This window comes from Hydra vulgaris, chromosome 14, assembly GCF_038396675.1.
Source record: "Hydra vulgaris chromosome 14, alternate assembly HydraT2T_AEP".
Classification (NCBI taxonomy): domain Eukaryota; kingdom Metazoa; phylum Cnidaria; class Hydrozoa; order Anthoathecata; family Hydridae; genus Hydra; species Hydra vulgaris.
The window spans coordinates 37280020-37295000 of record NC_088933.1 but is presented as its reverse complement, the minus strand read 5'-3'; the positions used below and the strand labels follow the sequence as shown (position 1 = coordinate 37295000).

The window sequence follows — 14981 nt, the reverse complement described above, 5'->3', positions numbered from 1 at the left end:
ATCATCATATCTTAAGCAATTATTCATAGGAGGTTAATTTGTACAAGCTACCTCCAAATTAAAAGCTACTTTAAAAGTGTTTGTAGTTGTTAGCAACAACTGCGTTTTTTAGCACTTCAATATAGTTTGGACTGTGCTCTCCAACTTTTCTTGTTCGTGAAAACTGATTGAAATCCTGGTGAATAAATTCGAGAGCTTGTTTAGATTAGTAACTTAAGCCTACAGAATATAAAATGTACAAAATAAATTATATTCTATTTAACGAATAATTGTCGTAGTTTATGCAAGTTTTAACTTGCATAAGTTTAAAGTTTGCAACTTCAATTATATTACAAAAAAAAAAAAACGTTTTCAAAACTAAAGTAATCCCTGACTCATTTGTGCTCAAATCTTCTGATAAAACTGGACAGAACTTTTTCTTGCGTTGTAAAGGGATTGTTATCTTGGCCGTCAAATTCTTTTGTTTTTCTACCTTCGTACAGGGATGTGGAACTCCTTGTGACACTTGAGCATAGCAATCTAAGCAAGTCTTTCTGCAGATTTATTTGAACCGTCTTCAACGCATTCATAAACAGGTTTTCCCGAAACGAATTCAACCATAGGGGCCAATATTTCTTATATTTTTGATTTGCACCCATTTTCACATATAAAGCATTCACATTTTTTCCCTCTGATAAATCTAGTATTTAGGTTTAAATATCATAGCGTATGTCTAGTAATTAAATCTAACTGCCAAAATAATGTAACAAAATTTTAACTGAAGTGTATTATATATAAATTAAATTTTACCTTCATAACACTGTTATGAAGGTAAAGTATGGTTTATTTTAAGCAAGCCTTTTTTTGGTACGAGTAGTCTTTTTTCTTTTTATTAAAATTTATTTGTGTTGTTTTATCATTGCGTAAAGTTCTTAAATCCTTGTCTTTCCTGAAACAGCAAACTCAAAACATTTTAATAAAATGAACGTGTTCTTTCGCATGATTAGGCATTTTAAATGATGCTTCAAATAAAAGCTTCTAAAATGCATTTATAATATTTTTATGATATAACAGCCCCAAAAGTTAAATTTTAATATATTGACCAAAAGCATGTTTTCAGTTCATAAGTCAACACGTGTAAGGAATTATTATTTCATTTTTTAACAATTAGCGACGGCTAGCTGTTGCTGATTGTTAATATTTAAAACAGTAATTGTAATGACTGAATTCTAATAATAGTTAAAACTGAATTTAGCAATAGTAATAGGTAGTTAATAAAGTTAATAGTTCTGCTTGCAAATTTACTTTTGAAACTTGAAATACATATATATGTATATATATATGAAATGTATATGCTTGTGGAAATTATTTTTTTAATACAATTAAGTTGTGTTAGAGAAGATCGTCTAATCCTTAATCAGAGGCAGATCAAGACCATCTAGTAGGGTGGGGAGGAGGAATTTTTTACGTTTTTGTGATTTGGTGGATCCAGACCATCTAGGAAAGAAGGGGGAGAAATATTTTATGATTTGGTGGAACCAGACTCTAAAGAAAAGAAGGGGAAGGAAGACTATAAATCATTAAACTTTTTAAGTTTGTATTAGACTATTAGTCTCGCACTGTTTTAATCTCTGTTGCTTGGTAAGTTTAATTTTGAGCTATAAAAATTTATTAAAATTTCTTATAACTTTTAAATAGCCTACCTAATTTACTTCGAATAAACAAAGAAACAAAAAAATTCTGGGTATGTGTTGAAAGGTCTTAGAGCAAGTTTCTATGCATTATGTTTAGTTAACTGCGCTAATTATTAAAATGCAGTAGCTTTAATAAGTTTTTTTTTTTAAACAAGTAAAGAGAAATGTTTCTGAACATAGAAATTTTTTTTTCTATACCTTTGGCGATATGGAAACATGAAGCTGTTACTTAAAAAGTATAAAGTGTTTAATATATTTTTTCAAAATCTATGGCAATAGATTCTTTTATTAGTCTTCAACAGCGTTTTAATAAAGTCTGTTGCGTTTTATTGAAACGAAGTACTCAAAATAAATCATTTTATTTTGCTAGTTGACTGTTATTATTCCTTAAGTAACTATCTAAATATTTCGAATTTTTTTGTCAAAAAAAAGGGCCAAAAATGCCTGGTACACTGCCTCAGATCGTGAAGCTGATTTTTGTCTAAGTTACATAGTTTTGGTTTATAAATTTATTAAGCATATAAAATCCAAAGAAATTTGTTACCATACTATAGTTATTGTTCATTGCTATAGCATAACATACATTGTTGTACACATTTTTTAGCATATTGTGAGGTATTGTTTGGGGTAACTTTAAATAATATTTAAAGTAACCCTAAAACACATAAATTGCCTGAAAGATGAAACATGTAGTGATTCCCTTTATACTAAATGTATAATACATAATAGTATTATGTTTAAAAGTTATTATATTGTGTTAATAACAGTAAGTGACACCCAAATAGGCATATGCACAACTTTTCTAGCTGCAGTTATATGTTTATGTTTGTGTGTGTATGTGTGTGTTTGTATGTATGTATATGTGTGTATATATATATATACATATATATATATATATATATATATATATATATATATATATATATATATATATATATATATATTAAAAGAATTATCGAACTTTGAAACATTAAATGATATTTATTCAACTCTCAAGGACGTTAATCAACGCAGCTGATGTTTTTTTTATATATGAAGGGTATTTTGTGTAATTAATGTTTGTCTATTGTTGGAAATAGGTATTTGTTGTAAGTTTTCGATTTTTTTTAGCATATGTTTCGTTGCGGCTGAATTTTTTTATAAATAGATAGTTTTTTGTGTCTTTAGTGTTAACTGTTTGTCTATTGTTGGAAATAGGTATTTGTTGTAAGTTTTTGTTTTTCACAGCATTTTTTTTTTAAATTAGCATGCTGGATGCATCAGCAATTAGCATTTAATTTTTCAAAAAAAAATTTCCGTCTTCTAGCAATGTTCTTTTGTGCGTGTTCGCTGAGCCTTCCGCATCCATTATATAAAATCAGTTATTTTTCAATTTTTATTGTCAAGTGAGCAAACATATACAAACAAGAAGTTCAGACATATCTGTAATGGTACATTGCGTGTTTGATCGGTCGACCGTGACACATTTCAAACTGAAGAATATTTTTTTTTTTTACGGAACAGACAAAACTAACTCTAAAACCCTTTTCAAAATGATATGTGATATGTTAACCACATTAGATTTACCCATAAATGATTTTAGAGGACAATACTTTGATTGTGAGAGTAATGTTTCGGGAGTTTATAACGGCTGACAAGGGAAAATACGAGCCATTGAATCTAGAGCATTAGTTGTACATTGTCAAGTGCATTCACTAAATCTCGTAACCCAAGACTTTATAAAGAATGCTATCGAGGTTGGAGATATTCTTCAGCTTACTAGAGCGTTAATTACATTCATTCGCGAATCACCAAAGAGACTTGCTTGATTCAAGACATTTCAGCAAGAAAGTGACAATATGTCTTTGGCATCATTTTGTTCTACCCGATGGATGCAGAGATATATATCGCTTATTCTGGACAATTATAAGGAATTAAGAAACATCTTTTCAGAACTGTCTAAAACTGAAAAAAATAAGGCGCGAGCAAAAGCAAACGGATTTGTGAAGCAACTGGATAAAACATATACATTTATTATCTTGAAAGTTAGTATAGTAACTTTCAAGATACTTTCAACTATAGTTGCATCCTAAAATATTTGGAAAGAGCTAATACCGTTATCCAGAGTGAAAGTTTACATTTAAAAACATGCACTGATATTATTAATACATTAAAAGACACCATTTTTAACATGAGAGAAAAATTTAATTCTGTCACGTGGGAAGATTTAAAAGAGGAATGAAAACTTCTTGGTTTATGTGGACCTAAAGAACCAAGGAAAAGAAAGCTACTAATTAGATTTGACTGGGGATTGACAGAGCCACACATTTTCACTGTAAAAGAGCGTTAAAATAAAGTCTACAAAGAAGCTATTGATTTTGTTCTGGGCAGTATAACATTAAGGTTTACCTCTCACTCCCAATTGTTGTTATTGAATGTAGGGTCTTTTCTAATTAATTTGAAAGTCTCTCCACAAACAATTTGTGACTTTAATAAAGATGATTTAAATATAGATCGACTTAAATTGCACAGGAACATGTTTCAACACATTAATTTAAGACAAAAATTTAAAAGTAGCATCTTTCATGGATGCTTTAAATGTTTTGAAATAACATGGAAATAGCATAATTCATTTGAAAGAGCTAAACAAATTTGTGCACTTAATTATGACAGTTCCAATAACAACATACACTACAGAGTCATCATTTTCTATGCTAAGAAGAATGAAGACATATTTAAGAAATATAATGACCCAGAAGAGATTAAATCACTTTTCTATTTTCAATTGTCACAATGAAGAACTGGATATTCTGTAATGGGAAAGATTCGTAATGAATTTGTAAAACAGACAACCATTCGAAGCAATACTTTTGCTATAAAAACTATTAGTTCATAAGTTATTAAAAAATATCATAATTTTAAATATTGATGTAGAAACGTCTTTTATTAAGTTCCACAAAATCTCAATTTGTTATCACATATATTTTTGAATAAGTATATGTGTACCTTACCAAGTACCTTTATCATTTATTATAAACTTGTATCAAAAATCAAATCAATTTTGTTTCTTATTATTTGCATTTCAAATAGATAATAGCCTCTTGTATTTTTATTGAAGTTATGGGTCATTTATAAATGATGTAAGTAGATTAAGGTAGATGGAGGAGTGGGCAGAGGAAATTTTTGTCTACCAGCATCTCCGTTCGCCCCCTTGGTCAAAATCAAAAGTTAGCGCCTATGTATACGTACATACATGTGTGTATGTATGTATGTGTAAAGATTTTTTTGCAAACACTAATAAGTTTTTAATCTTGAATAAAAATATTTCAAATAAATATGTGTGTGTAATGATATTTGATTTGTGTTGAATTAAATTTGTTAAAATTAATACTTTATTCATTTTTGTTTAGCATTTTACAGCATTACTATCCTACATTTGTACAAAAAAAAATTGATACAAGACGGTATATATATTATAATGAGTGCAAAATTTCAAATTCGGTGGTAGCTACAATAGCGACTTATTATACAAAAATATTAGATAATTTCTTGGTGCAAGTTGCCAATTTGTATAAAAATGTTAAAAATATTAATTTGAAAACACACGGAAAATCTATAGTTTTTAAAAATAAGCAAAATTTAGCGATTGTAGAGCATTGTATGTTACGTTAATCATGCTTATCTTGTCTCTGGTTATGTTTATAAAAATGACCATCTATGGTCAACAAAATCTGAAAGTGGACCACAAAATCTGAAGTGGACATATATATATATATATATATATATATATATATATATATATATATATATATATATATATATATATATATATATATATATATATATATATATATATATACCTGGTCTATAACTGCATATCTTCCAATTTATCGCAACCTCTTGATGTTACATTTTATAGACCTCTTAAAAGATATTGGAGGAAAATACTTGATCTATCAAAAATCTTTTGTTAAAAAAAAAGCACAGAAATTAAAAATAATCTTTTAAGGTAGCAATATTACCTTAAGAGTTTTGCTTTAACTCGTAGCATTTCTTAATATTAAATTCTGAGATATTTTCTCAGTATTGCAAATAAAGCGCTATTTGACAATGGTTTTTTATTTCAAATATTTTTAACATTGAGTCATATTTTAGTTAATAATGGATGACTTTGTTATATTAGGTTATTATATTGTGATTATAGATAATTGTTCATTACTAAATTTTTTAGAATGAAATTTAGTAATGAAATTAGAAACTTCCGTTGTATTACTTTATGTAATAGTTATGCGTAATTTTATGTAATTTATGCTCAAGCATTGAGTTATAGTTTATTAATTTATAAATTTTATAAATTGCAGACATTTTAACTGTTTGTAATATTTGTTGAGATTCATTGCGGTGCGGATAAAAATTTCATCGAAACAATAGAATTTCTAAAAGTAGGTTGATATGCAGGCAAATTTCCTATGTGAAGTGATCAAAACTCTTCCCTATTACAAAAATAAAAAAAAGGATAATAAACATATATTTAGAATTTCAAATTAAAGAAATAGATTTTATGGTTGCTAATAAAATGTGTTATGCTTATCGAAAATTAAATCAAATCGAAAACCAATTAGTTTACGAAAATCTAATAAATTAGTGGTGATTCCGTTTTAAGACATTAGTGAAATTATTATATAATGGCAGTTTTCTAATATTTTGTTCTTGTAACTTTTTAGATCATTTGATCAAAGTTGCTTGAATTTAAATCATAAAAAACAGCAATTAACTAATATGTCGAGTCTTGTAAGCAAAGCAGGGTTTAGCCATGACAACGTTTAATTGTTTTACAATTACAACGTTTAATTTATATATAACTATATATACATATATATATATATATATATATATATATATATATATATATATATATATATATATATATATACTCAATTTTATATACACTCAAATCATATATATATATATATATATATATATATATATATATATATATATATATATATATATATATATATATATATATATATATATATATATATTTATATATATATATATATATATAAAAATATATATATATATATATATATATATTTGTATATATATATATATATATATATATATATATATATATATATATATATATATATATATATATATATATATATATATAAATATATATATATATATATATTTATATATATATATATATATATATATATATATATATATATATATATATATATATATATATATATATATATATATATATATGATTTGAGTTAAGACATCGTGTATAAGAGTGTATGTTATATTAATAAGAAAGCATCAAACAATACGAATTCTCTTAACAATAATACAAATAATTATTTATTTAATATAAATAATTATTTATTTTGAGAAATTTTCACTGGGCTATGGACACCAGCATCATCAGCTCTTAAAATATTACAAAATATTTTGAACATTAAAAAAACAGTTTACAGGTATACGTACCGCAATAACACCAAAAAAAGCACATCTCAATTACTTTTTTATTATTTGCTTTTGAGAAAAACTGTTTTGAATGTGTTTAGAGTTGCTTAAAATTAATCCCAGCTAGTTTGATTAATTTTTAAGAAAAAGTTTTGTTGTTACTGTTAACTGAACTTTTGTTGTTTTTTGTATGTGTACCCCAAAAACCGCTTTCAATTTATCGATTGTATCTCTGCAGCTAATGAACCTATGAAGCTGAAATTTGGCGTGTCCTAATATTATTTGATTTGCTTTAAAAAAAAACCAGTTGCTGCTAACTTAATCTTGGAGAAAATACCCGATGCACCACAAAAACCACAAGATAGGTATGCCTAAAAACAACATTGTTGTTTTTAAAATAACTATTTATAGGCTATACGTGTGTTTTTGCTTTTTACTATGATTATATTTGATTTTATGTAACCTCTTGATTCCAAAGATGTCACTGCAGCATTTTAAACAAAATTTGCATCGTGGTTTTTACGCATTAAAAATCAATAACATTTTTAGAACATAATAATTGCAAGAATTTATTAAAACTTACTTTGTGTTCGAACCTAAGCAAAATCTAAATTTTTACTTGAAAGTTGTTTTCTAGTATTTAGATACGTTCTGTAAGCAACTAATGTACTCTAAAATGTTTAACGATAATTTTTTTAATCAAATAGAGTTAGAAAAAAATAACGTAGATATAGCATACAAAGGAAGCCTAAAGAAAGAAAGAAGAAACTAAAGAAAAATATATTAAGTGTAAAGTTGAATGTTTTTGCAAACAATGGAACTGTCAAGCTTTTGGCCTAAAGCAATGTCCTAATTTTCTTGATGTTCTCTGTTCAATTTGCAGCAAAGTGAGTTGCAGAGTTGATGGTGTTAAACTGGTTATGCTTTTACCAGCGAACCATCACTTCTCCACATCTAAAAGACTCATATACGACCATTATAACGAATGCAACAACAATCAATAATCTTTTTTTGAATTAAAGTAATCAGTTAAAGTACCATTTTATTTATCTATGTTATCTTAACATTATTGTAGTAATCTATTGTTGTAATAATTTAATAAAGTCTGCAGCCATTTTAGATTTTAGAAAACATAGTTTATAAAGTGAATTCTATAAAATGTACCCCAAAAACAACAATAATACTTCCTTTCTTTATGAGGGTGTTATAAAGATTTATAACTACTTGAGAAAAAAAAACTTTTTTCAGTATCTAGTTATAATAAGAAAAACTACATTTTGCAAACTTATTCTCTGATACGGCTTCTAGACTCCTACAAAATAAAAAAAACTACACTATTTTTACTCTAGTGCAAATACCAAAGTTTTAAACATATAAAAAAAACACTGAAGCTGCTTTAAATTATAGGCTAACATATTAGCTATCATAATATATCAATTTTATCTGAATCCTGGATTTTTTTCTACATGCTAGGTTACTTAAGCCAACATTGTGGTTTTTGCGAAACAGTGTTTTTTGCGGTACGTATACCTGTTTTACATTTTTTAACTGGCGTCAGCAGTTGAATGGCTTCTTTTTTCTATACGTAAGAATATAAATAACGGAGTCCAAAATTTAACTTTGACAAATTGCCCATTATCGAGATTTATGCCGCCATTCGATGGGAAACATTGGTGCCTCTGTATTTCGAGTGCTTCACGTACTTTACGGTCGAATTTTCCTATTTTAACTTTAAGAGTTTTAGCTGTTTAATATTTGATAATTGAAATGAAGCAAAAAACCTTCAGGAAAATCTTCCCAGCGGGCATTCGTTTTTAAAAGTTACATTCTAAATGTATTTTAAATGTCTTTTAAACGTTTCCTAAACATTCTTACGTAAAGAACATTTTAAAGGCGTTTAAAAAACGTTTAAAAGACATTTAGAACGTAACTTTAAGAAACAAGTGCCCTAAGGGTTAAATCTACTCTTAATGAAAAAGTCGAAAACACTCACTCAACAAAACAAAAAAACACAAAACCAATGAAAGTGCTATAAATTTTATATAGAATATATACCAAAATAAAAACTTAAAAACACAGACTTATAACGGAACTTTATAGAACTACTAAAATGATAAGCAAAAGTAATTAATAAAGCGTGTACACAAAATAAATGTAAAACAATAAGTACGTCATTTTTTTTCAATGGTTGTATTAAATTCTTTTTAATTGTTTTAAATTTTGTTAACAACGTGTTGTGGTTTCAAAAAAATATGTTAGTTTTTGGATTTAACTTGAAATTAGTTTTAAAAATGACAAAAGAAGAAGACGTGGGAGAAAAAATTATGCACAAATATTTACAAAATCCTAATAGCAACTACAATTCGATAGCAAAATCGTTGCAAATACGTCCATACACCATTAGTCGTGTTATTCAACGTTTTTCTCAAACAAAATCGATCAAACGCAAATCTGGTGGTGGAAGAAAGGAAGGTTTTAAAAATATAAAACTAGTTAGAAAACTGGTTAACAGCTTTAAGAATAACCGAAGCCTTTCACTAAGGAAACGCGCAAAAATATATGGATTTTCTCATAGTTTTGTTGCAAAAGTTAAAAGCAAACATTCTTTCATTCTTTCAAAGCACAAAAAGTACCCAACCGTTTTGAAACTCAACAAAAAAGTGCAAGAACTCGCGGCAGAAAGTTGTATGACAATTTTATTTCTAAAAATTTCGGAATTATTGAAGACGATGAAACTTAAGTAAAGTACAATTATCAACAAATGTTTATTATATAGCCAAATACAGAGGAAAAACGGATAAGAAATTTAAATGCACAAAACATGACAAGTTCTCTAAAAAAGCTTTGATTTGGCAAGCTATTTGCAGTTGTGGCAAAAAATCAGCACCTTATATTTCTCAGTCCACACTTTCTGGTCAAATATATGTTAAAGAATGTTTACAAAAACGCCTTTACCTCTCATTAAATCGCACAATAACAGACCTGTGTTCTGGCCTGATTTAGCTTGAATTCATTATTGTAAACTAGCTATGGAATGGTATTAAAAAAATAATGTGAAATTTGTGCCTAAAACAGAAAATCCTCCTAACTGCCTAGAATTGAGATATTGAAAAGTACTGGGCTATTATTAAAAGAAATATGAAAAAAACAAAAAAGCTTTGCAGAAATATTAAAGATATTAAAATATCATTTAAAAAAGCATAAGAATCAAATAATTTTGATTATTCTGTGCACAAGCTTAAGGTGCCACTAAAGCAAAAGCTCGAAATTTTATTAGATTCCCACAGGAATAGTTAATTATTTTTTTTATTGTTTGATCTTCATTTATTATTGTAATAAAATTACTTGGTTTGAAATAAAAATTGAGAGAAATAAAAATTGAGGAGTACTTTTTTAGTTGTTTTTCTACTTTCACATTTATTTCGTGTACGCGCTTTAGTTATTAAGTAAATTAATATTGCATTTATATTGTTGTTACAGTTTGCCAATTGATTATTTCGAATGGATTCTATGGAGTAATTATTTTTTTATGCATATATATATATATATATATATAACAGCCTATTTTATTTGGCTGTTATATATTTTCCTAATATGAGGCATTTAACAGCCATATAGTTTGGGCTATTATATAAGCATTATAAAAGTTTTTTATTTTTTTCGAATGGATTCGATGGAGTAATTATTTTTTTATGCATATATATATATATATATATATATATATATATATATATATATATATATATATATATATATATATATATATATATATAACAGCCTTTTTATTTGGCCCATTTTGTTATTATGGGGCCCATAAGGAATAATTATTTTATTTTTTGACTAGTTTTTTTTTTTTAAATTTGATAAATATTTAAAACTTTTGTCAAATTAAAATTTTAAGAAGTTAAATTATAATAAATATTTACTAAAAACAATAGATTCAAATAAATAAAAAATTAATAATAAAAAATAAATAAATAGAGAAGTAATAATAATTAAAAAAATGACAATGAACTAAGAAATAATAATAAATAAATAATAATAAATAAAGAAATAAAACAAATAAAGAAATAATAAATAAAGATATAATGTTAAATAAAGATATAATACTAGTTAAAGAAATAATATTTAATGAAAATCTAACAATTCTTAAATTAATAAAAACAAAAACAAAAATTGTTGAAAAAAAAAAATTATTTAAATATTTATTTGTTAACTATATAACAAAATATGTAAAAATTGCTAAAAAAAGGTTTAAAACAATTTATATTGATGCTATCGACATTTAAGTCTTTTTTGAAATATAACCTGAAAAACATAAATAAATCATCAAACGTATACTTGTATAACAAAATTTTTGTTTGAAATATTTGCTAAAGTTTAGTTTTTTTTTCTTTAAGATCCATTGAATCCAGATTTATTTTCAAACTATTTGGGTGCATATTCAACATCGGCATCAACATCGGTAATATCAAGAACGTCAGAGATAACATCGTTAAAAGTGTTGACTACTACTTCAAGTATGAAATTAACTACAATAATAGTTCCAATTAGTTTAAGTCCATACAATACTACATTTCAAACCCTTACTGCCTCATCATACGATAAAACCCTTCAAATTACTAATATTTTAAGCCTATATAATAATGCATTTCAAACTATCAATGTATCATCATATAACACCTCATTTCAAACCATTAATGCATCACCATATAACACTACAACTACAAGCATTAATGCATCACCATATAACACTACATTTCAAACCATTAATGCATCCCCATATAACACTACAATTGAAAGCATTAATGCATCATCATATAACACTACATTTCAAACCATTAATGCATCACCATATAACACTACAATTGAAAGCATTAATGCATCATCATATAACACTACATTTCAAACCATCAATGTATCTTCATACAACAATACTAAATTTCTAACCATTAATGTTTTTAGTCCATTTTATAATACAATTCAAACCATTAATGCATCTTCAACCGTTTTTACAATAGAAAATAGCATAACAAGTTCAATCCAAAATATAAATCAATCTAAAAGTGTTAGTTCAATCGATATTGCAAGTCCAGTTATAATTTTAACTCCTTCTAATTTTGTCCAGTTATATTCTACTGATTCTTTTATAACACCATTAATACAAACTGCTATGCTAACCTACTCACAAGTGACAAAAGAATCAACAATTGAATTCAAAATTACGAATCAGTACCTTGCAACTTTAGTAACTATTTCATCAAATGTCTATGTAGAAAATACAACAATACTTCCTCCACAAAGTGACGCATTAATAAGTAAGACTTATGCAGCTCAAATCATTATTGGCGTCTCTGCAGTCCTCCTCTTACTGGTATTTTTATTCGCGTGCTTCCTCGCATACAAAAGGTATTATCTATAATTAAACTTATTTTACACATTATTGTTTTTAATATCATGCTAAAATATAAATTTTTATTGAATTGTTTTAAAAAACATTTTTAATTTATAAAGAGTACAAATTGAAAACGTAGGGGACACTGGGGCTAATCGGCAATGTATGTGTGTATATATTTAGTTTGATACATTCATATAAATATTTTAGGAAAAGAAGAAAATCACAATTTAAAATTCCAAAAACGGTACTTTTTATTTTAAAATCACTTGTATGTTTTTAAAGGTATTTTTGTATGCACCATCAATATTTCTAATTATAACTTATTATTATTATTATTAATTAATTATAACTTTATATTAATTATAATTGAATAATTGAATATTACTTATATCTATTAGTGAGTATCAAAGGTAACATTTATTATTATTATTAGTTTGATACGGGACTAACTAGCCTCACAGACGTTTCTCTAAACAACCATGCTGCAATGATCCGAATGGAAAACAACTCTTTAAGCACGTCAGCATCAATGATGAACAACGCTCATCTAAAATCGAATCCTTTGTATCATGACTACTTCGAACAAGAGTCATTAAATGGGCTAGAAGATATACCAATAGACGAGCAGATAACAAGCAAGTCGCTAGATGAGTCTTTCATACTTGAGAAAAATTATTATCACAAAAAAGATACTAAAGTTAATAACAGACGTTTAAGTGTAATATTTTCTGCTTCACAAAGTTTAGAGTCAGCTGTACCAAAAGATGATGAACAAAGCAGCGATAATGATTTCCCATTTTCGTTTTCAATAGAACGTGGTTCAACTCCAATTGTTAACAAAATTTAGATATAAAAACTTAATATCAAAACATGATTCTTCTACTGCAAAGATAGATCACAATAAGTAAGTTACGATACGATATCGTAAGTACGAACGTACGATAGCAGTAAGTTACGTTCAAAGCGCAATTCTTATCAATTGGATATGCTACGTTAAATACATATGCTATACCAGAATGATCCAGTTTCAGCAAACTCTAAAATAATTTTTATCAACAAACTTCATTATTTAATATAAAAATACAGTTTGTCAAACTTAATTTGTTATGCTTAGACCTAAAAATGTTGCAATAAACAAATTTGCATAAGAAACGCTTGTGGAGTGCTTGTTTAAAAACTTTTATTGTTTAAATTTATTTGAAAAATTTTCTTTGTAATAATGAGTTTTTTAGTACCAATTATTTTTTAATTACAATAATAACTAAAATTTTTGAAATTACATTACAAGTTACACAACGAGTTACATTACAAGTTACACAACAAACAAAAATTCAAGATTTGATGAGTTATTTTAGTAAATATTTCTAAATATTTTCAGGTTAGAAATATTTCATTAAAAACTTTGATTTTTGTGAATGTATTTTGATTAAAGTATAAAAAGTGTTTGAAAATAAAATCACAAAAGTTTTATAACTTTTGCGTAGGTCACTAAAAATTATTTTATAATTGCTCTCTTATGCTTGACCCAGCACTCCAAAATCTTTCATTTTATGCACAAATGAATGAGGTAGAATCATTTACAAATTAAACAAAAAAAGTTGCTTTTGTAGCTTGGTATATTCAAAACTAGATTATGTTTTGTTTTATTTTGCAAAAGAATATAATTGTCAATTGACAGTTTAACCAAACTAAGTTCACGTTACATATATTTGGGAGGTTAAGGACAGAAAAAGCTTTTTAAATTTATTTATGTACTTTATAAGTATAGCATTTTAGTAGTTGCATATATAAAAGTCTAGATTTTCTATCTGCTTTTTAACTTAATCTAACGGTTTTATAACTTGATCAACAATATTGTTTGTTTCTGAAAATTTCAATGAAGTTTTGACCAAGTTTAACTGCACTTTATGCACATTTCCAAGCAGAAGACAAGTAACAGTTTTAAAATATTGTAATAGTTTTCTGTATCTTTGTCAAAACTTTGGAAAAAATTTCTATACATCTAGAGTAAGCTTGAAACGCTATAAATCAGAATGTCCATCGCTTCGAGCAAATTCGTGATGCAGATTTTTTTATTCACAAGCAACTGGCAATAGGTTTATTAGCTACAAGGTGTTTTTTTAAACAATGGCATTATGTCTGCCGAAAGCTACGTATTTAGGATTACACCTTGACTTAGCGATTTCTAAAAAATGATAGAGATTAAGAGAATAGGGCAGTCGCCTCATTGGCATATACATTAAGCACAAATAGGCTGAAATGGCTACCTCCAGTTGATTTTTTAATTTAAGAGCAGATAAGCGTTTGTGAACGGATACTTAGATAAAGATAACCAAGGAGATTGAATCGATTGTACGTTCAATGAAGAACAGTTAAACAGATTAAACAGACGGTTCGATCGTGAAAAATTAATTTTTCACGATCGAACCGTCTAATTAATTTTTCAGTATATG

General features: G+C 26.5%; 1 protein-coding gene across 2 annotated transcripts in view; it reads left to right on the top strand.

Moving 5' to 3' along the window:
- Nucleotides 1–14023, top strand: part of LOC105849434 (uncharacterized) — a 23123-nt gene extending 9100 nt beyond the window's left edge. Inside the window, exons 4-7 of one of the 2 annotated variants that reach the window (XM_065817362.1) lie at nucleotides 11531–11650; nucleotides 12152–12539; nucleotides 12736–12772; nucleotides 12962–14023. In XM_065817362.1, coding sequence (XP_065673434.1) covers nucleotides 11531–11650; nucleotides 12152–12539; nucleotides 12736–12772; nucleotides 12962–13375 — 959 coding nt within the window. In that variant the 3' untranslated portion in view covers nucleotides 13376–14023. Of the gene's footprint in view, nucleotides 1–11530; nucleotides 12540–12735; nucleotides 12773–12961 lie in introns of both variants that reach the window. The other variant, XM_065817361.1, reaches the window with a different exon arrangement.
- The last annotated feature ends 958 nt before the right edge of the window (nucleotides 14024–14981 follow it).